At 42.1% G+C, this 22,546-nt stretch overlaps 8 protein-coding genes across 8 annotated transcripts; 4 read left to right on the forward strand and 4 right to left on the reverse strand.

Moving 5' to 3' along the window:
- Positions 1-929: 929 nt before the first annotated feature.
- On the forward strand, positions 930-1,760 carry BYT42DRAFT_544611 (histidine phosphatase superfamily; the record flags this gene model as incomplete). Its single annotated transcript, XM_051565768.1, has 2 exons — positions 930-1,186; positions 1,265-1,760. The coding sequence occupies 2 exons, from the start codon at positions 930-932 to the stop codon at positions 1,758-1,760; spliced, it is 753 nt and encodes a 250-aa protein (XP_051425451.1).
- A 774-nt stretch (positions 1,761-2,534) lies between these two features.
- On the reverse strand, positions 2,535-3,367 carry BYT42DRAFT_512498 (uncharacterized protein). The gene is made up of 2 exons (XM_051565170.1): positions 3,130-3,367; positions 2,535-3,056 (listed from the first exon to the last, which is right to left on the reverse strand). The coding sequence occupies exons 1-2, from the start codon at positions 3,321-3,323 to the stop codon at positions 2,834-2,836; spliced, it is 417 nt and encodes a 138-aa protein (XP_051425452.1). The 5' UTR covers positions 3,324-3,367; the 3' UTR covers positions 2,535-2,833.
- Positions 3,368-4,309: 942 nt separating this feature from the next.
- BYT42DRAFT_633370 (uncharacterized protein) lies at positions 4,310-4,955 on the forward strand. The gene has a single exon (XM_051572471.1). It carries the CDS (start codon positions 4,393-4,395, stop codon positions 4,942-4,944), a length of 552 nt encoding a protein of 183 aa, XP_051425453.1. The 5' UTR covers positions 4,310-4,392; the 3' UTR covers positions 4,945-4,955.
- A 1,824-nt stretch (positions 4,956-6,779) lies between these two features.
- On the reverse strand, positions 6,780-9,700 carry BYT42DRAFT_273710 (uncharacterized protein). Its single transcript, XM_051562812.1, has 10 exons — positions 9,417-9,700; positions 9,229-9,359; positions 9,002-9,163; positions 8,805-8,945; positions 8,553-8,738; positions 8,258-8,488; positions 8,171-8,191; positions 8,041-8,091; positions 7,908-7,970; positions 6,780-7,840 (listed from the first exon to the last, which is right to left on the reverse strand). Exons 1-10 carry the CDS (start codon positions 9,613-9,615, stop codon positions 6,923-6,925), a joined length of 2,103 nt encoding a protein of 700 aa, XP_051425454.1. The 5' UTR covers positions 9,616-9,700; the 3' UTR covers positions 6,780-6,922.
- BYT42DRAFT_273721 (uncharacterized protein) lies at positions 9,412-10,662 on the reverse strand. Its single transcript, XM_051562813.1, has 6 exons — positions 10,457-10,662; positions 10,194-10,397; positions 10,090-10,123; positions 10,004-10,027; positions 9,831-9,935; positions 9,412-9,774 (listed from the first exon to the last, which is right to left on the reverse strand). Exons 1-6 carry the CDS (start codon positions 10,584-10,586, stop codon positions 9,666-9,668), a joined length of 606 nt encoding a protein of 201 aa, XP_051425455.1. The 5' UTR covers positions 10,587-10,662; the 3' UTR covers positions 9,412-9,665.
- Positions 10,663-13,813: 3,151 nt separating this feature from the next.
- Positions 13,814-18,556, forward strand: BYT42DRAFT_612443 (uncharacterized protein; the record flags this gene model as incomplete). Its single annotated transcript, XM_051571629.1, has 10 exons — positions 13,814-13,972; positions 14,595-14,978; positions 15,062-15,107; positions 15,202-15,456; positions 15,530-15,723; positions 15,987-16,428; positions 16,570-17,484; positions 17,581-17,790; positions 17,896-18,179; positions 18,260-18,556. The coding sequence occupies 10 exons, from the start codon at positions 13,814-13,816 to the stop codon at positions 18,554-18,556; spliced, it is 3,186 nt and encodes a 1,061-aa protein (XP_051425456.1).
- Positions 18,557-19,180: 624 nt separating this feature from the next.
- BYT42DRAFT_563613 (amino acid permease-domain-containing protein) lies at positions 19,181-21,950 on the forward strand. Its single transcript, XM_051567613.1, has 7 exons — positions 19,181-19,505; positions 19,566-19,716; positions 19,815-20,080; positions 20,147-20,571; positions 20,651-20,946; positions 21,024-21,714; positions 21,782-21,950. Exons 1-7 carry the CDS (start codon positions 19,403-19,405, stop codon positions 21,932-21,934), a joined length of 2,085 nt encoding a protein of 694 aa, XP_051425457.1. The 5' UTR covers positions 19,181-19,402; the 3' UTR covers positions 21,935-21,950.
- On the reverse strand, positions 21,951-22,542 carry BYT42DRAFT_563618 (peptidyl-prolyl cis-trans isomerase). The gene is made up of 3 exons (XM_051567614.1): positions 22,504-22,542; positions 22,254-22,429; positions 21,951-22,165 (listed from the first exon to the last, which is right to left on the reverse strand). The coding sequence occupies exons 1-3, from the start codon at positions 22,512-22,514 to the stop codon at positions 22,026-22,028; spliced, it is 327 nt and encodes a 108-aa protein (XP_051425458.1). The 5' UTR covers positions 22,515-22,542; the 3' UTR covers positions 21,951-22,025.
- Between the last annotated feature and the right edge of the window lie 4 nt (positions 22,543-22,546).

Below are 22,546 nucleotides of genomic sequence, written 5' to 3' on the forward strand. Positions count from 1 at the left end.
TTCTTTCTTTCTTCTATCCCCGTTGATCTTCCTATCTATGATCAAAAGAGGATGCAGTATGGAAACCTCTTCTCTTTTTCTCTAATAGCGTTTATGTTACTGTGTTTTTCAACTTTTTTTCGAATGATTGTTTTAACTGATGGTATTAAGAGTAGGCTCCGCAGTCAAACGAAAGCCTATAATGCTCCTCAACCCACCTATGTGAATGCTTCCGCTCCTTATCACGATTCCACATTATACGTTTCTCATCCCATTGAACCTATTTTCGGCGAAGATGATGCTCGACCCAATCTTATCTCTGCAAACGATCTTATGGCCATATCATCCAATCCTTCGAAGCCATTTCATTTGATGAACTCTACGCGACTTTATGATGATCTTTAAATGCAACCCTTGCATTAATAAAAAGAAAAAAAAAGGGCTTTACCTGTAAACATCCTATTCGGCCCTCAAAAACAATCTACCGCATGGCCTGGGTTGCATGCTGCAGCAATTGTTACACATGTACAGCGGAAACCATAAATCAGCTCATCTGTCAGTCCGCCGTTGTCTGTGATAATGACGGCGCGGCTTTTTGTACAATGTATAGCTCAGCAAAAGTGCGTTTTTTCACAGTATTGACCAAAATCTTTTCAAGTCAATTCCGTTTTCTCTTTTCCATTTGGTTCAACCAGCGTACTGTTCAGATGAGAATAGAAAAGGATACCCTTCTTTGCGCAGTATATCATCACTGCAGCGTGCGTGCCAAAAAGTCGAATGCAGTACCATCGGGTGCAAATTGCAGTGGTCTTTTTTCGCTGTTAATGTCGGTACGCCATGCCTAAAACAGAAAATTTCGCGATTCAATACGTCATTAGGCCATCACTGGTTGCTATAATAATCCAACGGAAGTCTTGCGCTGTTTCGCTTTTTGTTTGTTAATCATCATCATGCTGCAAGAAATCTGGATTACACGACATGGCTTTCGCGAAGATTGGGTTACGGACAACCCTCATTTACCAACAAATCTCAAGAACGATCCGCCGTTGTCCGAGTTGGGCAGAGAACAAGCCCAAGAACTTGGAGCTTTTTTGAAAGACAAAGGCATCGAGCGTGTTTACAGCTCTCCTTTTTACCGCGTTTTACAGACTGTTTATCCTTTGATTGAAGAGACTGATGTTCCCTTACACCTTGATAACTGCATGAGGTAATTGATATATGATTGAATGCAATAACCGAACAAACCAAAAAAAAAAAAAAGTTAAAACATCATCGCTTGACACAGTGAATGGTACGGTGCCGCTTACGACCGTTACTTGCCGCCAGCGCCTTTTGAGAAGTTAAAGGAATTGTTCCCAAAACTCGACTTATCACATGAATCAAGTATTCCTCTTCCTGTTGGCGTAGAAACTGTGTCGATTTGCCATCAACGCGTTAGAGATGGATTGGAAACCTTATTGGACGAGCTCGATAAAGAACCTAATGGCCCTTCGTCTATTCTACTGGCAGGACATGCTGCTTCGGTGATTTGCGCTGTGCGAGCATTACTGGGTGACGAAACATTCCCTGTACGATCAGGAACGGCGAGTTTGTCTAAATTTGTGCGAAAGGACAATGGTGAAGGCTGGGAACTCGTTATGCACGGTGATTGTTCGCACCTTTCCAAGGGAGAACAGCGTGCATGGATGTTCTCGGGCGATATCCCGGATTATGAAAAGAAAAAGATGGAAGAAGGTGTTGATGAAAGCCCTAGAATAGTTGAACACCATACTCACTCATAGACATATGATCTGATTTATACACACACTACAGCATGTGGATTATCCTAGAAAACTACATAGCTATTTGTACTTTTAAACCGTACTCTCTCATAATCACAATATGCTACGCTTGTCAATTTCATTTGCTATTAGCTTTAGTTATAATTTATTATCTTTTTGACGAGAATCAATCAGTGGTCAGTGGCTGTTGTATCTCTGCTCACTGGTGACTGATGCAGGAGTCCAACATCACTTTGAAAAGGGGCTTCCTCGGTCGATGTACTCCCTGATAGTTTTCCATGTTTTCACCGTTGGTGGTAAAAGCGGGACAATCAAGTAACAAGGCAGTGCCAATGAAATTCTCTTATTATGTGCATGATTTTTTGCATCAAGAATATGAAATAACGTGGATGGAGTGGCGTCAGGAGATTGTAAAAGGAGAGCAATGTTGAATTTAAAACTAGGGGTTTACTCGCTTTTCCATGTTAATAACATCAGTTCATAGAAGAAAGCATTGGACGCATCTCGCAAATACAGTACTACGCCTACGAGCTTTCAAATCTTAGGCCATTCTTTAAGTAAGTTATTTCCTCTATTTTACTATGCGGAAGCCCACCGATGCAAGTCATGCAATCATGTTACGAAATATGTGATTCCATGGCTCCCGATCAAAGGTAAACAGTGTCCGTCTATACCAGGTCCCTACTCTCATCAATGGCAGTTTGAACTTTCGACAAGATTAAGGCAAATGCCAAAGAAATTAAAATTGACTAAAAGGTTTAACTTAATTAAACATGGAATTATACTATCTTGTTGACAGATCGTTGACGGATGACAGTTGAAGTGACGCTTTTATTACACATGTGGTTCTGTATGGCGGAACCGCCGATTTTTCCAGGCTCTCGTTCTTCTGTCAATCAGAGTACAGGCACATTGGACCTTGTGTTACTGTGCTTATGTGATATAGAATAAAAAACAAATATGAGTCAAGTTATAAGTAAAAGCATATGAAAACAAAAGAAATTACAGAGTCGAGGAAAGGAAATCAAACAAAAAGGATAGCCGATACTGTTGGCTTCTAGAATCAAGTGGTATTATGCTTTGTCATCTTTTCCGAGCGCTCGCTTGACCTCGTTTCTTAATTCATACAGCTGTCCGAGCTGTTCCTCGCTCATCTTATCCAAAAGCTGACTATCAAGCTTCCTTCCCCAGCCATCATCTGGCATGTTGAACGATCGCACCAACGGATCGCTTTTGGATACAGGAGAATCGCTGTCGACCTTTGGTGCAGTTTGAGCCTTCAGCAGATCCAGGTAGCTATAAAGTGAACCCATTGTGAATACTCCATCACAACAGTTGCTAGAATACAATTCGCTTATCAATGACTTACTCTTGCCATTGAGACACAAATCCGACAATGTGTGCGGGATTGTCAATTGATTTGTGTCGTCGAAATTCGGCCTTCACATAATCGTCCCCCATGTCTCGCATGGCAGCCGGTAAGCAGCGGTGCGTACGAAGAATCTCACGGTATAACTGGAGCGGGGCCATCAACATCTTTGCTTCTCTCGCAAGTCTCGGCATGATAAACAATGTAGTATAACGTCAACAGAGTTAAAAAAAAAAAAAAAAAAAAAGGGGAAGTTGGAACAAAGGTGCTGCTGCCTCGGTTCCAACAGGGAAGTCCTGGCCATCCCTGCCAAGTTCGATCTCCGACTCGTACAAGCCACGGCAGGGATCCTGAATTTCATGCAACCACGAAGATGCTCGTTCCGACAATGTGAATTTCACCTAACAACGAGAAAACCAGTAAGACTTCAAAAATCTAAATTACCGCAACGCTTAAATGGTAACTAAATCGTTCCAGAAGCTCGCTTCAAAGTAGATTGGCTTTGGCTGTGTCAGTTTTGCTTCCACTTTGCCTACTGCACGTTCAATGTGGCTTCAATATAAGGTGCAATGGATAGCACCTGAAAAGCTTGAATTGTGTGTCATGCCTAGCACAATCCTTGTTGGCTTCACTCCGTCTTCCAATGGGGTATTGGCTTTCCTAGCCGCTGTATTCTCCGCTTACAATCAAATATTCTTCTGCTACCGAATTGCTATTCCTCATATCTCTTTTAGCCGCGTATCGTGGAGTTAGCAAAACGCCGAGCAAGTATACACTCAAAGTCAAGTCGACCAGATCATTATGGAGTTCAGTCAAAGAATGGTCATCGAAGATAACAAACAAGCCGAAGAATCAACTAACGAAACAGAAATACCAGTGGGAATCCTTACCGAGTTAGAGGCATGTTCTTACCAACAACTCCAAGACAACACCAAAATGTTTAACGAGAAGCGCATAAATACACTTCTAGCGAATGGCTCACTTCTCAGACAATGAACAAGAACCTTTCACCAAAAATCAGAAAATATCAAGTGGACACCTCTCAAATCGCTAGCTCCATTTATAAGATCATCGAAAACATCAGAGTTCAAGCTTGCACAGCAATCGAACTGTACGAACAACTCGAATACCTCAAAGAGCCTCAACAAAAAATAGCGGAGAAGACGCCAAGATCATGCAACAAAGAGCAAGCGAGCAAGCAAAAAGACTCGCAATCTTTGGATTGGTTGCAGAAAAAAAGATCAGGACAATGAATTTAAAACTATGCCCTTAGACCTCTTAGACTACCCCTCCAAGCCTCAGACACCTCGAATACGGTCAAAAACCCAACGGAAAGCAAACGGTTTCCACGAGAAATTCATCGATCACCTGTATCAAGCCAGGTTCGAGCAAAGGTTGCTCCAAAGCACAGTCCGAAACAGAGATTCTTATCGACCAACCAGAGGACAACATCGCCGAAGTTTCCGAGGATCTTATGCAAGACCTCCTTTTTATGGGGCCCGAGGAAGAGGTGGTTACTCCCACGGCCAACCACGAGACAACCAATTTGCCACCTACAACAACACCGGCCAAAGTAAAACAGACTATGGTAACAACAATCAACAATTACCCAACAACGAAGATTACGATATTTCATCACATAGATCCAACCGCGAATTCGCCTCACCAGATTTCTACCACAATAGAAGAAATTACCAAACACTCATGGCCGTTGTCAGTGATAACGAACGGTTACTATCTTCAGTTTATAAAGAAAGCAATACCATGGAGGACGAATCATGTGAATCGATCGACCAAGAATCAACAAGAGATTAACACTGCAGTCGGCAAGTTTCCGTCGGGGTAGTATAGAGAAATCGCCAACACAGGACAGGAGTTTTCTTTCGACTTTATTCAAGAGACCGAACAAACAGAGACCAATTCTCATTGTCAAAGAATGAAACAGTATCTACAATGCGAACATTTCCGAATGGAAGGAATTCCGGCATTAAGGGACATCATCGAACCGCAGGACTACATTTGCAAGATAGACCTCAAGGATGCGTATGTGGTGGTCCCAATCCATCCGAACTCCAGGAAATTCCTGACGTTTCTGAACGAGGAAATTTTCTGAACGAGGAAATAGTCTACCAGCATCGATCGCTCGCATTCGGACTAAGCAGAGCCCCAAGAATATCCAGCAAGATAATGCCGTATGTTGTAGGCCACTAAGGAAAGAAGGAATTCGAATGATCTACTAGTTGGACGATATATCAATTCTAGCTAAGATGAAGCAAGAGATGCCGAGGGTCACCCAGAAAATAATGACACATCTACAGAGCCTTGGGTTCTTGATCAACTTTTAGAAAAGCAATTTGATTCCCCAACAGACGCAGAAATTCCTTGGTTCCCTATTCAATTCGAAGAAGATGACGATAACAGTCCCTCAACGGAAAATCATCAAATTATGACAGGGACTCAAGTAAGCGCAACAGAGCCAAGTCTCGGAATCATGCAGGTGGATATCAAGTATTTTGGGCAAAATAACAGCATTGATGCAAGCAATGGGAGAAGCATTAATCCACATTCGTTATAAGCAAAGAGATTTGGCGAAGAGCCTACAGATTTGGTCATGACTGGGAGAAACCGTGCGAACTGTCGATGTCCAGCAAGAAGGAACTACAATGATGGCAAGAACATATCACATTCAAGAATGGCTTACCGATACAACAGTTGAAAATGGAAAACCCAAAATTCCAGATATATCTAGATGCCTCGGAAACGGGTTGGGGAAGCTCATCAGACATGATTCAGACGTCGGCTTTTTGGACGAACGAGGAAAAACAGCACTCACTAAACGTGAGAGAATTGAGGACGATATATCTTGCCTTGTTGCTCCATGCCGAAAACTTCCAAAATTCGACGACCCAGATATACAGCGACAGTATAACCGCCATCAAGTATGTCACGAAAGCGGGGGGACTTCGTCGCCTTTACTCCAGGGGCTGGCAGTAGATATTCAAGACATGCAATCAACACAATCTCCAGGTAATATACAGACATGTGCCAGGATTAAACAACATTACTGCAGATCGTCTCAGCAGGAGGAGATTCCACTATATGAAGAAGCCTTGCCAAAGCGATTATTTGCCAAGATCCAAAGGAGATGGGGACCATTGACGGTAGATGGTTTTGCGACACGAGCCAACAAGAAACTGGAACGGTTTTGGAGCCTGCTCCCCGATCCGGTAGCCGAAGCCCTGGATGCGTTCAGTCAGAAGTGGCCGAAGGAAGGTATGTTTCTCCATCCACCTTGGAAACTCATACCAAGAGTACTGAGGGAGATCAAACAACAGAAAGTCGAGAAAACAGTAATAGTAACGCCACTGTGGTTCCCCATGATCCTGAAAATGAACATCTAGCCAAAGCGATACTGTTTCCAATGAAGAAATGGAAAATGGCCGCTTGCCTATTATCAAGGAAGCACACAAGAAAAGAGGCCTTACCGAAGAGACTCAAAAGTATCTGTTGAAAGCAAATCAGCTCAACACACAAAAGGCGTATAATCAAGTATTTTTGATTCAGTAGCTTCCGATCAAGAGATGGCAATGTCCGTCTATTGCTTTGGGGATTATTGTTTGGGAGAACACTTAAGTGAAAGGTAACTGCGGCAGCAAGATGGTACTCAAAACATATTATTTAACAACTTGGATACCCCCTAATCAAAACACCATACACATAATGCCGACAGTAGTATTTACAAAGATTTACTAGTTGATGCAAAAGATAATGAGAATGTGGAAATGAAATTTTGCTAAAGCTCGTTCTTCTTGAGGAGCTCCGATAAAGGACTCAAACACCCTTCTTCGGTGATCGCTTCTTTACGTTTGCGCATGGACAGTTTTCGCCGTTTTCTTGGCTGTGAAGAGGTGGATTGCTGGCTGCTGGAAGGAGCACATGATGACGCCCGGCTGCTTCCGTCAGGTTGGGCGTCTGGTATATCTCGCGGTGGAATCTGTAATGGTTCAATGCTGTCGGCGTGATGGGCAATACCGAGTTCGGGAGACCGCTCAGACCCCGAGAGAATCTCCAGATGTTCGGTTTCTCTCTCCATACCTACATTCTGACCCTTCTCTTGATCGTCATCGTTTTTGTCATGTTCCTGTTCAGGCACAGATTCGACAGGTGTTTCAGCTCGGCTTTCTGCAACAAAGTCAACTGACAGCTGCCTATTGATCGCAGGGTCTTCTTCTTCTTCTTCTACGGCAGATGTATGAGTTGTGGGAACCGTGGTCGATGTGCTTGGTGGATGTTTTGGTGGTCGTCCAGGCTTCTTTTTGTGCTCGACCGACAACTGTCTGTTGATCAAAGGACCTTTTCCTTTGGTAGATGCAGGAATATTCGGCCGATCTGTGGTTGATGTGCTTGCCTTACGCGGTCGGCTGGGCTTCCTTTTCGGCTGAACTGGCTTTCTCTTTTTCAGTTCTTCGGTTTCTACCTCTTCGTCTGCACTATCCACTTGGAGTGTGTGTTCAGATTTAGGTGGCTCTACGGTAGTTCTCCTTCGACGAGTAGGGAAGGCTGCCGGTGACACGGCAATAGAGTCATCTTCTGCAAGCTTTAGAGAGACTTGCTCCCTTAATTGCTGGACAAGATGTAGCAAGCGATCGCGTTCTTCTTGCATCCATTTGCTCTGAGACTGATTCCAATCAACTTCTTCTTTCAAGAGATACTGGTATCGTGAAAGAGCTATGAATTATTTCACCAGATAAAGTGACATGACATTCCCAAATACTTACTTCTGATCGTTCAGCTCGTTGGCGTGTTTGATCAAGCTGCATTCTGCAACTTTCCAATTGCGTCTAAATAACACAACAACAACACCCATGAGTTCCCTCTAAATGGTTTATCCCATGAATTGAACAAGCTTACTCTCAACTGGTTTTGCGATTCAGCAATTATCTGGGAACTGCTCGATTGTGTCTATTTAAAAAAAAAAAGTTCCATAAGATATCAAAAATGGATGAAAACTGTCAAAAAGAGTTCAATGTCACACATTTACCTCTAACATGGCCAGTTTTTGCTTCATGGTCTCACTTTCAGATATCCAACGTGTTCGCATTTGCTCGAAATGTGCAATCTTCCTTACTGCGTCCTCAAGCTCAGTTTGTAGTTCTTTGATTTGTGTTTCATATTGTTGCTTTGTCGATGTCCAGTTGTTTTTCGCCTTGTTCTGCTTTTCTTTGTAAGAAGCTCGCATGGCGTTGAACAATTGTTCGGCATTTTGCAGTTCTTTCAATTGGGCGTCATTTTGATTCGTCAATTTTTCAATATGTGCAGCAGCGCTACTCAATTTAACTTCCAATGCTTCAACAGTTTCCTATAAAAGATTCACCCCATCAACACACGCAATTCCCTTATTCGCATGACAACAGAATACAGACCTCTTTTAGTGCCACAGAATCTTTTAGCATTGTCAATGAAGCCTTGAGCTTATTCCTTTCCTCGCGAAACTGGAGCGCGGCGATCTTTGTTCTTCGTAATTCATCAGATATCACGCACAAGTCCAGCGTGTGCGTTTCTTTCAAATGTCTTATTTCCGACTCTTTGATCCGTTTGCTGAGCAGCAACTAGCGAACAGATTGAGACCCCATAAGTACGCATACCCATGGACAGAACATCATCTTAATTATTACCTGTGTATTTTCTACCTCTGCTCTTGACAGAGCGTGCTTGAGATCGTCCACTGTATCGCTCAAAGTTTCCAATTGGGCATTGCGAGTGGCCAATTCGTGTTCCACAGTTTGCAAGTTTGATTCTAATTCTGAGCGGCATTTCTAGAAAGTGGGCATCAGCATATGACTGTTTTCTGTTGGCATGTCAAATAAAGTACCCATTCATGTTCGTATCCGCGTTTGGCTTCCTCTATGGTATGACGATAGCGCGGAACACGGGTATCGAGCTTATTTCGAAGCACTCGACATTGAATGCCCCGTAAAGATTCTGTGAAACTCAGTAGTTCCAATGTCTCTTCTGCATTTTTCATCGGGTATTCCTAAGATGCAAACGTACGATATGAATGATGAAGATCTGATTCCTTGATATCATCGAAATACTTACGTCAATATGGACGCACAAAAGGACTTTGGCTGAACCGGAAAAATATTCAGACAATATTTTGGTGAGAACATAGCTCTCTGTAGCAATATGGCCTTGAAAAGAAGTGTCGATCATGGAACGTACAACATCGCCTGGAGAAAACCATTGTATTAGCAAAAAGTAAGAGAGGAACTGCGGCGGCCACTTACGAAAGTTGGAAAACGAGTAATAGAAACTCGGCATGGTAGTCATTGGTGGGGCTGTAAACCGTGGTTCAAGGAGGTCTACCAAAGCCAAAGTCCCCAGTAATTGAGAGTCGTCTGTCAATCGAATTTTCAAAATGTAAGGATATTTGCAGCCTAGCTTAATTCGCTTCCATATGGTTTCAATATCCCTTGCTCGTTTCATCAAAGAGTCGATTCCATGTTGCAGCACATCCGAATCTAGTTTTTACAAAGTCAATGATTTGCGTGTCCATTGTTACCCTCAACTTGATCGTTCCACGTACTTTTGAGCCTAATCTCTTTTCGGATATCGAAACAGTAATTGTCTGTCACACCCAAGCAACTGATATCAAAATATGAATGTGGCTTCTCTATTGATATGTCTTTGCATGATCTTACGCGTAATCGACATGAATATCGGGCAAATGCTGTTTTTTTCGTGTTTGATTGACCGTTTCCAGCTCACTTCCGAGGAATCGCAGCAATTGATACAAGGTATCTTGCCTGGATCGAATAATGTTGGTTTATCCACAGTCATATACATATATAGTTCAAACCACCATATTATCTACCTGTACTTGAACGCATCTGCCGCTCTATGGGGAGCCATTGGAGGTATTAGCTTGGAAATCAGTAAGTACTTTTACATTATACGCACCCTAGTGTCATGAAAATAGCCGAAGCCGTGTAGCCTTTTTTTTTTTTTTTAAAAAAAAAAAAAGTCAATAAAATCATAAAGTGTAAGGAATGCAGCTGTACTACCGTCGAGCGCCATGCGGACGAGGTTTTGTGTTTCGTTGTCGCAGTTGTTTGTGAGATTATCTGCATAAAAGCATTTGGTAAAGTGAAACTGCTGACTAGACCGACAGAAGACCCATGTCAACAATGAGAATGCACTACTTGAAATACAATCGGATATTCTTAAAAGCGATCGAATGTACCTTGGCGTACGAGTTGAATCAGTATCTATGAATGCTGGGAATGAGTATGGTGGTTTTTGCAACGTCAAGCCAAGGCGATTGTACCTTCGGTGCCCTGAACAGTTACGCAAGGTGGATCGGCGTGGGCGACGACATCGATGCGAGGAGTGGCGTGTGTATTGCTTGGTCGAGAAGGATGGATCCATGTTAGGATTTCCAACGGCGAAATATCCATTCTATATGAGGGCAAGGAATCAGGAATTCAAAATGGAAGAACCTGACTGCTGTTTGATGGGGCAGTGGGAAGGGGACTTAATTTCCATATTTGGATCACACCTGGAAGAAAAAAAAATTTCTCTGGTTCGAAAATGTCAGTGGCATCCTTTGTCAGTCGACGCCAACTCTTCTTACTTTATTATGCCCTTTACAGAATCGTTTGACTTTATGAAAATAGTATCATATACACCGGATACAGTACTTCTTGGGATAATTCGCAGTTTCAAGGGAAGTATGCAAGTGCCATATGCGATTACAATCAGGTCTTTTCAAGAGAGTACGTTTGGTATTTTCGCCGCTCTGCAAGCTCAAATATCATAATGCAAAAAAGATGGGAAGGATGATATTACCAATACTGTTGACATAAACACCAATGGTTTTTACCGAAACAGCAAAGCCGTCTCACGCTAGCCCCAAGTTGTTTTTGAAAAGTGTCAAATGGTACATGAGGTACCCATATAAGTTCTCTCAATTACTAGACGGTTCGAAAACGCTGTATGCTAATTGAAAACAAAATGGTACAAAGATAGAATATTGCAGAAAATAAACATGTTACAGGAGGTGTCATTAACACCGCGCCCTGTGGATCTAATTTCCAAGCATCTCACAATATACACACTGCAGAATTCAGGCTTTTCAGGTCTTGGCTCATTTAAAACTTTATTATTACAAAAAAAAGTTTTATTGACGATTTCAAATGAGAAGAGTTTGCTATTGCTTTAAACTAGAATGAATTGCTGTCATGAGTAAAGTAATCAGACGAGGGGAGCTGGAAAATTTATGAATGAATTCATCAATTTACATAGCACTGTATGTATATTTCAATCGATTACAGACTAGAATTATTACTGCCAAATTTCTTTCAACAACAAAAAAAAAAAGAGGAAAAACTATAGTATTTCTTAAGAGACTTACCGGTGTCAGTAAGTCGCGGTAAGCAACCTATAAATATTGTAGCAATCGACCCCTTGATCAGCCGACTTGCCTAGCATAGCAGGATGGACCGCCTCACTTGACGGCGATATATGCGGGGATACACGTTAATGTGATGCGAAAAATCAGGATAAGAATTACAGTAGTTCGCTAAAGACAATGAAGTTGACAATTGCAGGGGCAATGCCAAAGATTTAGTTCGAAGGATGGTGCCATTCCTCTGGCACAGCTTGCAGGGGTCAACCCGCGATAAAATCTTCTAAGTTGCTATCATGACAATTACTACTATATACCTTCAAAATAACGGTGCCATTTGGTCCAGAAGCTTCTATTTGCTAGAAGGGCTTAGCTAGCATTCATTGTGCCACTTGAAAGGAATATAATGATCCATATTGGATGAATGTAACATTAGAGATGAAATTGCGATTGGGATTTTGATATGGAAGAATTTTTGTTTCAGAGGCCACATTTACAACCGGTTTGCTTGGCCAAAGGGGATATTTTCCAGGGCCCTGCAGAAAAGCTCCTGGATGGAGTGGCGACACTGAGAACCCGTCATTATCAAATTTCATTGCGATGATCGTACTATTTCGAGTCCTTGATTTGCTATCTTTGGATCCGTCAACTTGAACCAAAATCTATTTTAAGGTTGCCGGTCCGGCATTCATATACATTTTGAAGATGACATCGCCTGCCACAAAAACTACTTTCATCGTCGCAGTGACATAACTATAAGCAGCCGATCCTTTGTCGACGGCAGTAGTGTCTACTTTCTGTGGATGTATCGGTAGTCAAGATAAAATGCATTGTATCATATGTATTTATCATTTGTGCGATGGTCTTTGACGGATAATGATCCATTGTGTAAAATGCCTCGCAATAGAAGCATAATAACTTATGTTTTTAATGACAAAGACCCCATCGGATCGCTATAAGCGAAAATAGCGGTTGTACTGGATCATTCATTCTTGATCAGCAAAAACTTTCAAAGACGATAAATGTCATACCTTGTGCCATTAACAGTAAATGCAAGATTCTACATGACCTATCGGAAAGACCGATGTAATCTTTTTTTTTCTATAAAATTCAAGTTGTTATGACTCAGGACCCAGTGATACGCTTGGCTGTGACAAAAGATGAAAAGAAGATTAGCCCAATTAGGATAATCACGAAGATATAAAATGTGGTACTCACAAAACAATTGACATTGCTGTAAGTAACGTGCATGGAAAAAAAAGTAACACAAATACCAATGGGGTATCGAGATTGGATAATATTGATACAGTGACAAATGTGTCGGTAATGCATCTACAGCTCATTTTCGAATCAACATTCGGCTTCTTTTGGGTAATTATATTTCGTGAAGCAATATTTTTCATTGAAGATAGTTGGTTTGAACAGCAAGCAGATGATGGCGCTCATGGGCCAGATGCTGTAGATAAATCCCGTTTATAGTATTGGGCCGGTTAGTGTGTCACGTTCATGATCTGATATCACAGCCTGGGACACAGAGAGAGCCGGAATTGGAGATGCTACGAGAGGAATCTTTGCCGAGTCGTACCTGACCATCCATAGATCTGTATTATACATGTGCATGTGTTAGCGCTTTTTTTTTTTTTTATTTTTTTTTTTTTTGTTGGTTGGCATGGAATGGAGATTCTGGCAATTATTGACTGATAAGAAAAAAAGCCAACGAGCGAGCGGCAAAAAGTGAATATTCATTGATTCACTAATAGTAGTTTGCGTATCGTGACGACAATTACGCTCGAAAAGAGCATAAATAACAAGCAAGCATTCATTTGACTTGAAATAAGAATGGCTGAGTTCTCTGATGCTGAATGCGTCTAAGGAGAAAGGCTAAAATAAGAAAATGGGCAATTAGCAAGTAACCAGAAAAAAAAAATGTACAGATATGCTCTTGGCTCCTCTTTCTCCTTTTTTTCCCTTCACTCTCCCTCTGAATCATGTTTCTTTTTTTGATCTTCCATTAAATCAAAACAATCTTGCCAGTTTTTTTATATATAATTTTTTTTTTTGGTACAAGCCAAAGAAGAAAACGACAAGTCAAGCAAAGCGAGCAACGTCGGTCAAAAAAGGAGAATCCGCTCACGATCTTCTTTTCATCCAACTGTATTACCTTTTAATACTGTTTATTAACCATAATCCGGTGGTTCTTATCTGGCAGCTTATTTCTTGAAATTCGAAGCCCTTTGGGAACAAAAAAAAAAAGAAAAAATTCTACCCAACGAACTCATGGTCACGTCTATCCAGGAGCAAGAAGAATCTACCGTCAATGACCAATGTAAACCCAGCGACCTGATTGTTTCTGCACCGCGTACCTTACGACGACGTCAACACTTGTCATGCTGTCCTTCTTGTCGTCAATCTTGCATGAAGACCGATCGAACCCTTGTACGCGCCATGGGTCAAGTTTACCATTATGAATGTTTCGTGTGCGAGGCAAGTCATTTTTTTTATTTCTGTTACTTTTTTTGTCTAGACTTCGGAGATCACGGAAATATCAGGAGATCCAAAATTTTATTGCGATTGAAAAAAAAAAGAGAAGTGGAAATGCAAAGAAAACAAAAAGAATGAGTTGGTAGCACATGAGAATGACAAGGCCGATTTCGGCATATTGCCTGTGTGTATGTGCGCCAGGAGGGAAAGAAAAAGTTTTTTCCCTCTTATCCAAACACTCAAGGGAGCATACGAAGAAAGGGGGCGATTTTCGAAAAGGTGGCAACCATGGTTTGGAAACTCAGAAAGTTGCTTATTTTGCATTTTGAGTTTTCTTAAGGGATTATGATGAAAGAGCAAGGGGAGAAAGGATGAAGGAAGGAGGACAAGTGGAAGCAAGAGAAGAAAAGAAGAAATTACTCAAATATGGTTAAGATTGGGTCTTTCTGAATGAAAATAAGCTTTTTACTCATGATTTGCTTCTTTTTTTTTTTTTATTGCCTCTCTTTTCTGTTTTGTCATTCTTTCTTTTTCATCCATCTCTATTTTACTCATTTATTGACGCTATCACTTGTAGGTTTGTCGAGTTTTAGTGGCCGACAAATTTTATGCACTCGACGACGAAACGAAAAAACGCAAACGTATTGTATGCGAATACCACTATTATTCGCATTTCGGTCTAATGTGTCAACAATGTCATCAACCACTACTACGCACCGCAAATAACGAGTTACAGTGCCGTAATCAATGTTTACGTTGTCCCGATTGTGTTACCAAAGCCGCAACGGATTCTGAAGAAGCCTGTTTCGATCACAATGGAACCACCTATTGTCGCTATCACTTTTCAATGCTTCCCGATTCTCGATGTGCCGGCTGCGATCAAGCGATTTTAAAGCAATTCGTCGAACACCGAAACCATGCCGATAAAAAGTGGCATCCTGAATGCTACATGATCTTCAAGGTACGAACACGATATTATCCATCAGCTTTTTTTTTTTTTTTTTGGTGTTTTTGTTCCCAGCTCAAGCAGTATTATCTCGATAGTTTTGGAATGTTCAACTGGCCAGTTTCAAAAAGACCGATGACAAAGGTACATGATCTTTTCGTCATGATGATCATCAAATCGCCCATGATACGTAAACTGATGTGCCTTTTTATGTTTGGTTTTGTCTCGCGCATCCTAGGCAGTCCAAAGCCCAAAGATGTGAAGGAGCTGCGGGAAGTGCAAATGGCAACCGAGCACGAGGTCAACAGAATTTGGACGGATTTATCTGCGTTTGAAGAATCATCAGCCACATGCATATCCGATATGCTACTGCATGTGGCGGCTGGTGCCTACTTGGAGGGCTTACGCATGGCAAACCAGTTTGTGATCCATTTGGAGGTACTGTTTGCTGCCCTGGATGAAATGAATAAAATGCTTGTACAGCATGGTCAAGGTAAGATTGGGAAAGTTATGCTCAAAAAAAAAAGGAATCAGGTGAAACCGAACTTTGCTTTTTTTTTTCACAGAATTACAATGCATTCATGAGTCCAGGCTCGTCTGTAAGCAGGTCATACGGTTCTTCAACTTATTGGCTCAGCAAGATGATATACCCATGAAAAACGAAACAGGTGTTACACAAGAATTACTGTCACTGGTCACGAATTTGGCGCAAAATCTGAAAACGTTAATTCGTATTGGCTTGACCGAGACTTTACGATTGGTAAGTTGTAGAACTAAAGAACGTGGCGGCTCAGTGGTCCAGAAATCGTGAAAGGGGCACAAAAAAAATACCAACCGCGGCATAAAAAAAGAAAAAGGATAATGGGTGCATTTCCTTCCATGGGTGGGACAGTGTAGGAAAGATGATTCGTGCTGTGTCTGTCTTACGTTACACCTGATTTTGCTGAAGGGAGAGCTAGCGTCTGGAATGATCATAATGACTGACAGAAAGACTCATCCTCCCCTTCGATGCATATTTTATAGGAACGACAATTTGGAATGAAAGAGGCGATATTCGAGTTTCTACAACATTTGCTGCAATTGGAAAAAAAACGTGTATGGATCGCTGGTCGATATTGGTTCAAGGATTCCCCATTTCCAAAAACAGTAGGCTTGGATTTAACGTTGGCAGGACGATGTCGAGGTTGTTCGCAAACCATCGAAGAAGCATGTTACATGGTTCAGAATTATCGGTGGCACTCATCATGCTTTGTCTGTCACCGGTGTCAACGCCGATTGGTGGATGCCCAATTTTCTACCAAGGTACGACTGTACGAAAATGATCGACAAACCATCCTTCTTTGCGACGCTTGCGAAAGAAACGACACCAATGAGTGCGATATTGTCACCGTTTCGCAATTGGACCAATATCTGTATTTGCTGAAAATGGCATTGGCTCGATTGTACCTCAAGATTCACTTGGAAGGTAAGCCTCCGTACATTCACTCTTTTAGTCTAAACATATTGGGCAAAGAACGATGGATGTTCGTACACAAACAACAACAAAAAAAAAGAAAAAAAAAACTTTTTTTTTAGCCAACCTTGATTGACATTGCATGATCCTTAGATGATAATCCGGGCATCGTATCTAAACAACAGCAAGGCATTCTGCAGAATTATCCAATCAAGCTAAAATCGGACGCAATGATCAGCCAACATCGATCGTATCTCTTGGACCGTATGGATGTCAATCGACGAAACACCACCCCACCAGGACGACGTCGCCAGTCTCTGTTCGGATCTGTGAATCTAGGCAGCATTAAACGTACAAAATCAGTCCATCTGGATTGCATCAATGAGACATCATGCGAAGGCAATGAACCCAATGCGTTGTCACGACGATCCATGACTCCTGAACCAGCTTTACCATCGTCCGACTGGCTGACTCAGACCCCCCAACTACTGCCTGTCACGCAGTCCACCAGTAGTCGGTTGGACAGTCTCCGTCGAGCTCTTAGTACCCGAAGACGCCGCGGCCCACTTCAAGGCGTTTTTGACCCCGATCAATCGCATCCTGTCGGCCTGTTTTTACACCGCGCTCAGCGTGCTTCCATTTGCTCCCAAGTACCTTCTACCGACGGCACAACCACCATTGTTTCATCCTCCAGTTATCGCCTGATCGATTTATCTCTCCTGCAGGATTTCGCCGTCCAGCATGTCGCCGTTCTGCAGATAGAGCGCAGTGTACGACATGCGTTTACACTCGAAGAATTGGTGGCGCTCGTTGAAAATAAAAAAACATCGTTGTGGAACAAATTAAAAACGCATATTCGCACCAACAAACATCATCACCCCAGCGAAATTGGTATGAAAACATTCAACATGCCATTGTCCTTGGTCGCTGCAAGGACAAAACAAACGACGATCAGCCATCACGCCGAGAATAACCCGCATGTCACTTCCAACCTCGCTGTTTGCTTTTCCGAACGATCGCTGGTCCCTGAATTTCTGCAAAACTGTGTTCTAGCATTACTTCAAATGGGTGAGTTCCTTTTTTCCATCACTCCACACGCAAGTTATCATTGGCCGTCGTACGCTTACCACATGCATGATCCTTTTTTTTCTTTATCTTGGCTAGATATGGCAGTGGAAGGTGTATTTCGTAAAAATGGCAACATCAGGGAATTGAAAGAAATGTGTGACAGCATTGATCGGAAAATGATGACGGTGGATCGATTAATGAAAGAATCACCCATCCAACTATCAGCTCTATTGAAACGTTACCTGCGAGAACTGCCCGAACCGTTGCTGACCTTCAAGTTACATAAACTGTTTCTTGTTGCTCTAAGTAAGTTTATTATACGCCATTGACATTTGACTACGTGTAACCACCCCTTCCCCTCCTCCCCAAAAGAAGTTCACGCCAAGACTAAACGACGGTGATTGATATTAGGTATGAAGACAGAAGCCGAGACCAAATCAGTACTGCATCTTGCCTGTTGCATGCTCCCTAAAGCAAACCGCGACACGATGCATCTTTTGTTTTTATTCCTTAAATGGGTTGCTTCTCACAAGGAGAATAAGATGGACATCAGCAATTTGGCACGTGTTATTGCACCCAGTGTACTGTATGCGCATCCAGCTGCCAAGATCTCACCACTAGAACGTCAAACCAATGCCCAAAGGGAGATTCGCGTAGTAGAAATGTTGATCCAAAATCAAGAAGAATTTGGTTTGGTAAGATGAACGAGAATTCATTCTACAAAGAGACAACTCTAACCTCCCGTTCTTCGGATACTTTGACAAATTTGAAAAAGGTGCCTGTCGATCTGATTGTAGTGTTACAAGATCCCAGAATTGTCGAAATTCTAAACGAGAATGATCTATCTACAAAAGCATTTATAAAAGCATGTTCTCAGTTGATAAAAGCACCTTTCCCGACAGAAACGCCCATTCCACCGCCTTCGCCTATATCGCCTCGACCAACACCTTCTAGGTCAGCCACACTACCCTTCAATGATAACAGAGCAGCGTTTCCTATCATTGTCAAGCCTAGCACGACCACTGCCATGAAGCAAGCCAACCGAAAATCTTGGATCCCAGGTCGTCACTAAAAAAAAAAAAGAGGGTGGCAAAAAGGTGTTTCACCCTTCTTCATACCATTCATTCGCTGATACCTTCTCATATACATCTACTTTTTTTTATATATATATACACATATATTTTTCTCTTCACCTCATGTAAGACTTATTACTACTTCTTTTCTTAATTTTCCTTCTTTTCTCTTTCTTTTTTATTACACCACTTGTACATTGACTGTCATGTTACATTTAAATGATATGATATTATTCGTCATTCATCATCAACTGCTGAAATACAGGCTCTAGCAAAAATTTTACACAGAATCTTAAAAACATTCGACAGTATTCCCTGCCTTCTTTTATCCAGTACTTCTCTGAAGCAGATGTATGATATTACCAACTTTTTAAGGTGTCGTCATAGGGCGCAGAGACGCCTATTGATTGGCTTGGGTTTACTTGCATGAGAGTCCATAACAGCTCACATAAGAGGCTTTTTCAGAATTCCCCAATTAAAGTGCGACAGTTGACTGCCTGTGGGCTGTAAAACGCAATGACGAATTGAATGACGGAGATGAAAAATATTGGCAATAAAGGTTACACTGACGACATGCATAGACTTTCAATTGGTTTTGTATTCTCGTGTATTCAGGCCTAGGCCTATGATTGAAAGCACTATGATATCAGTATGGAGAGTAAAATTTGCACAACTCAAGCAATTGCACTTGTGTCAGAAATGACACGCTGTGAAAATGATGAGAAATAGTTTGAGTGGTCCGATCTGCCGAGAAATTTTTTCATTTTCAGTTTTGAATCCTTTTTTCCTCAAAAACCTGTCAACATTGACAGCAAAACCATTCTCTTTTGCACATCTATTCCCATATGAAGGAACGAGTGCCAGTACCAGAAGATGCAACAGTCAAAGGCGCGTCCGTTGAAAAGCTTAGTACGCAAGATCGACATTTGAGGAATGCATGCTCTTCTGGTATGCTTATTTGATTGCACGACAATCCCCCCCAAGTTGCCTACTAAAACTAGTCTATAGATGCTAGTGCAGAGCCTCCTCCATCGTTTGCTGAATCGGAATTTCATCATATTCAACGTCGACAAGTCAATAGACATCGAAGCAATCTCTTAAAGTGGTCGTCGGTCCCGTCACGCTATCCCAACCTCAGCAATGCTTGGGAATTCGCAGGGTACGCATTTTTATCTTTATTTTTTTCGTGGGGAAGAGATAGAGAGAGAGAGAGAGAGAGCGCATAACGAATACACTGATTGAACCCTTTTGCTACAGATGGGGCAGTACATATTATATGGATCTTGAACAAAGTGATCTGGATCGTTACGAAGATACCCAAAAGCAAAAGACACTGATAGGCACTTGGCGAGCCACATCCATTGCTGGCAACGATCTCATCGCTTCCGTGCTGTATTCCATTGGCCCATGCGTACTCCAAGCAGGCAAATATGCTCCCATTTCCATGTTACTTATCGCCCTCCTCATGTATCCGACCAAAAATATCATCAATGAAGTAGCCACATCAATGCCCTTGAATGGAGGTATATAAGATAAAATAGGCTTGAATGATGTCATGCATACTGAAATACCAATGATCCGATCCATAGGAACCTACAATGCCATGCTAAACACGACCGCCAAGAGTGCCGCTGCCGTGGTTGCTTGTCTATCCATCCTTGATTACCTTGCCACAAGTGTTGTCTCGGCCTCTACCGCAACGGCCTATCTAGCCGCTCAAGTCACAATGCCTGAACACTTCTCAGCCTTTGTATTGACCATCATCATCCTGATTGTCTTTTCAGTGATCTGTCTGTTTGGTATCCGTGAATCATCCACTTTGACACTTTCTATATTTTGTCTTCACACATTGACCATGGTAGTGGTCATGATCACAAGTGTCGTAGCTTGGGTTCGTGAAGGAAACCACATCCTGATTGAAAACTGGCAAATGCCTGATCCACCTGGTGTCTCACCTGTACGAATGATCTTTAATGGCGTTTGCATTGGACTTTTGGGTGTGACTGGATTTGAGGTAAGCGTGCAATCGATGTCTCTCTTGCTTTGACCAGCTCAAAGAATCGACATGCATTGTGACATGTTTGTTGTTGTAGTCAGCGGAAAACTACATTGAAGATATGAAGCCAGGCACCTTTCCCAAACTTATGAACAACATGTTTGGCTTTCTTTTGGCCTTGAACGCACCAATGACATTTCTTGTTACTGTCATTGTACCGGTACCAGTCATACAAAGCAATGCCGCCTATGCTGTTTCTGTTCTGGGTGAACATGTTACGAAGGGCCAATCCTGGTTACGCTTATGGATCATGGTAGATGCTGTGATTGTACTGTGTGCCGGCGTATTGACTGGTCTTATTGGTGCCATTGGTCTTATTCAACGCATGGCAAGGTAAAGAACTTTTTTTTTGACTTCCTATCTAGCATGGTTCACACTTGTATTCACCACGTCTATTGAGTTATGTTTAGCGACCGTGTGCTACCGCGCTTGTTTTTAGTTCGCAATCGATTTACGGGCTCTTATCAGTACATCATTCTCGCATTCCTGATCCTGAGCATTACTCTGTACTGCATCACCGGCGGTGATACCACCTCGTTATCGGGAGTATTCGCTGTAGCCTTCCTCGGCAATCTCTCGACATTTGCGTTTGTCAACATTTTGATGAAATATAAGCGGGGACGACTACGACGAATGACGCATGTGAAATTGATTACGGCAGTGGTAACGCTGGCACTATTGGTTACTGCTTTGATTGGTAACATTGTGATCAATCCACTTATTGCCGAGTACTTTGTCATCTATTTCGGCGTGGTGCTCCTCGTCATTTTGGCCATGCTCAATCGCGGCTGGCTCTTGAAGCTGTTCTACTGGTTATTCGATCAAATGGATTCCATTCATCGATTTACGCGATTTTCCACGACTGTCGAAGCTTATCTGCAAAAACGCATCAAGCAACTTCGAAAACAGCCTGCAGTATTCTTTCTAAAGACGGACGAACCCCATGTGATGAACAAGGCCATCTTATATATCAAGAATAACGAAGAAGCCGCACATCTCAAATTTGTTCACATTTATGATAAGATGGATGATATCCCTGAGCACTTGGAAGCCAATCATCGTATGTTGGATGAAGTGTATCCAAAGATCCAAGTGGACTTGGTAGGACAAGGCTATAAGCTTACTGTTTTTGGGCAACGACTGATATCTAAACAACTTTTTATCGCAGGTATTCATCCAAGGGCAATTTGATCCGGCCACTGTGGATGCTGTTTCACGGCAACTGGAGATTCCAAAGTCTCTCATGTTCATGAGCTGTCCGGGAAAAGACTTTAAATATTCACTTGGAGAGTTTGAAGGAGTGCGCATTATCATGTTGTAAATACATCATCATCACCAGTATCAATGATACTATTCTTTGTTTTTGGCTACTTTTATTTGCAACTTCAGAGATGCGTACAAAACGGTTACATTTAGTTGATCTTCAAAAGCTCGACTTCGAAAACCAAGGTTGAGTTGGCGGGAATAAGACCGGGGAAACCACGGTTACCATAAGCGAAATCAGGGGTAGCAGTGAGCTTGGCTTTTTCACCGAGGGACATTTGGGGAACACCTATCAAAGAAATAAATGGCAAGTGGTCAGTTTCTCCTTCCATTTTGACAGTTGCGGAAATAACCCATGATAGAGGTTCGATGTTTACCTTCATCCCAGCCTTTGATGACCTGACCAACACCAATGGTGCAGACAAAAGGTTCGTTACGCTTGCGGGAAGAATCAAAGACTTTACCGTTCAAGAGGGTGCCAACATAGTGCATAGTGACCTTGTCACCCTTCTTGGGGAAAGTCTTACCATCGCCAGGAGAAAGAGTTTCAACACTGGATACACGACATGACATAAAATTTAATGATGGCTGTCAATAGGTAAAATGCATTGTGCCCCAAAAACTTACGTAACACCCATGGTAAATTGATAGAAAGCGAAATAAGAATGAG

The sequence above is a fragment of the Radiomyces spectabilis genome (genome assembly GCF_025331425.1).
Source record: "Radiomyces spectabilis strain NRRL 2753 chromosome Unknown BYT42scaffold_4, whole genome shotgun sequence".
NCBI classification, from domain to species: domain Eukaryota; kingdom Fungi; phylum Mucoromycota; class Mucoromycetes; order Mucorales; family Radiomycetaceae; genus Radiomyces; species Radiomyces spectabilis.

Bases quoted from the DNA above. Each gene is read 5' to 3' on its own strand.
- BYT42DRAFT_512498 (XM_051565170.1), bottom strand. From the start codon at position 3,323: ATGCCGAGACTTGCGAGAGAAGCAAAGATGTTGATGGCCCCGCTCCAG. The intron at 3,057-3,129 runs GTAAGTCATTGA...TTCACTTTATAG, and splicing joins TTTGTGTCTCAATGGCAAGA to CTACCTGGATCTGCTGAAGG.
- BYT42DRAFT_633370 (XM_051572471.1), top strand. From the start codon at position 4,393: ATGCCCTTAGACCTCTTAGACTACCCCTCCAAGCCTCAGACACCTCGA.
- BYT42DRAFT_273710 (XM_051562812.1), bottom strand. From the start codon at position 9,615: ATGAAACGAGCAAGGGATATTGAAACCATATGGAAGCGAATTAAGCTA. The intron at 9,164-9,228 runs GTAAGTATTTCG...TTTGCATCTTAG, and splicing joins TTTTGTGCGTCCATATTGAC to GAATACCCGATGAAAAATGC. The intron at 8,739-8,804 runs GTAATAATTAAG...TCTGTTCGCTAG, and splicing joins CAGAGGTAGAAAATACACAG to TTGCTGCTCAGCAAACGGAT.
- BYT42DRAFT_273721 (XM_051562813.1), bottom strand. From the start codon at position 10,586: ATGGATATTTCGCCGTTGGAAATCCTAACATGGATCCATCCTTCTCGA. The intron at 10,398-10,456 runs GTACAATCGCCT...CAGCATTCATAG, and splicing joins AACTGTTCAGGGCACCGAAG to ATACTGATTCAACTCGTACG. The intron at 10,124-10,193 runs GTAGTACAGCTG...AAAAAAAAAAAG, and splicing joins CGTCCGCATGGCGCTCGACG to GCTACACGGCTTCGGCTATT.
- BYT42DRAFT_563613 (XM_051567613.1), top strand. From the start codon at position 19,403: ATGAAGGAACGAGTGCCAGTACCAGAAGATGCAACAGTCAAAGGCGCG. The intron at 20,572-20,650 runs GTAAGCGTGCAA...TTGTTGTTGTAG, and splicing joins TGGGTGTGACTGGATTTGAG to TCAGCGGAAAACTACATTGA. The intron at 20,947-21,023 runs GTAAAGAACTTT...AGTTATGTTTAG, and splicing joins CTTATTCAACGCATGGCAAG to CGACCGTGTGCTACCGCGCT.
- BYT42DRAFT_563618 (XM_051567614.1), bottom strand. The intron at 22,166-22,253 runs GTAAACATCGAA...TTTCTTTGATAG, and splicing joins CATCAAAGGCTGGGATGAAG to GTGTTCCCCAAATGTCCCTC.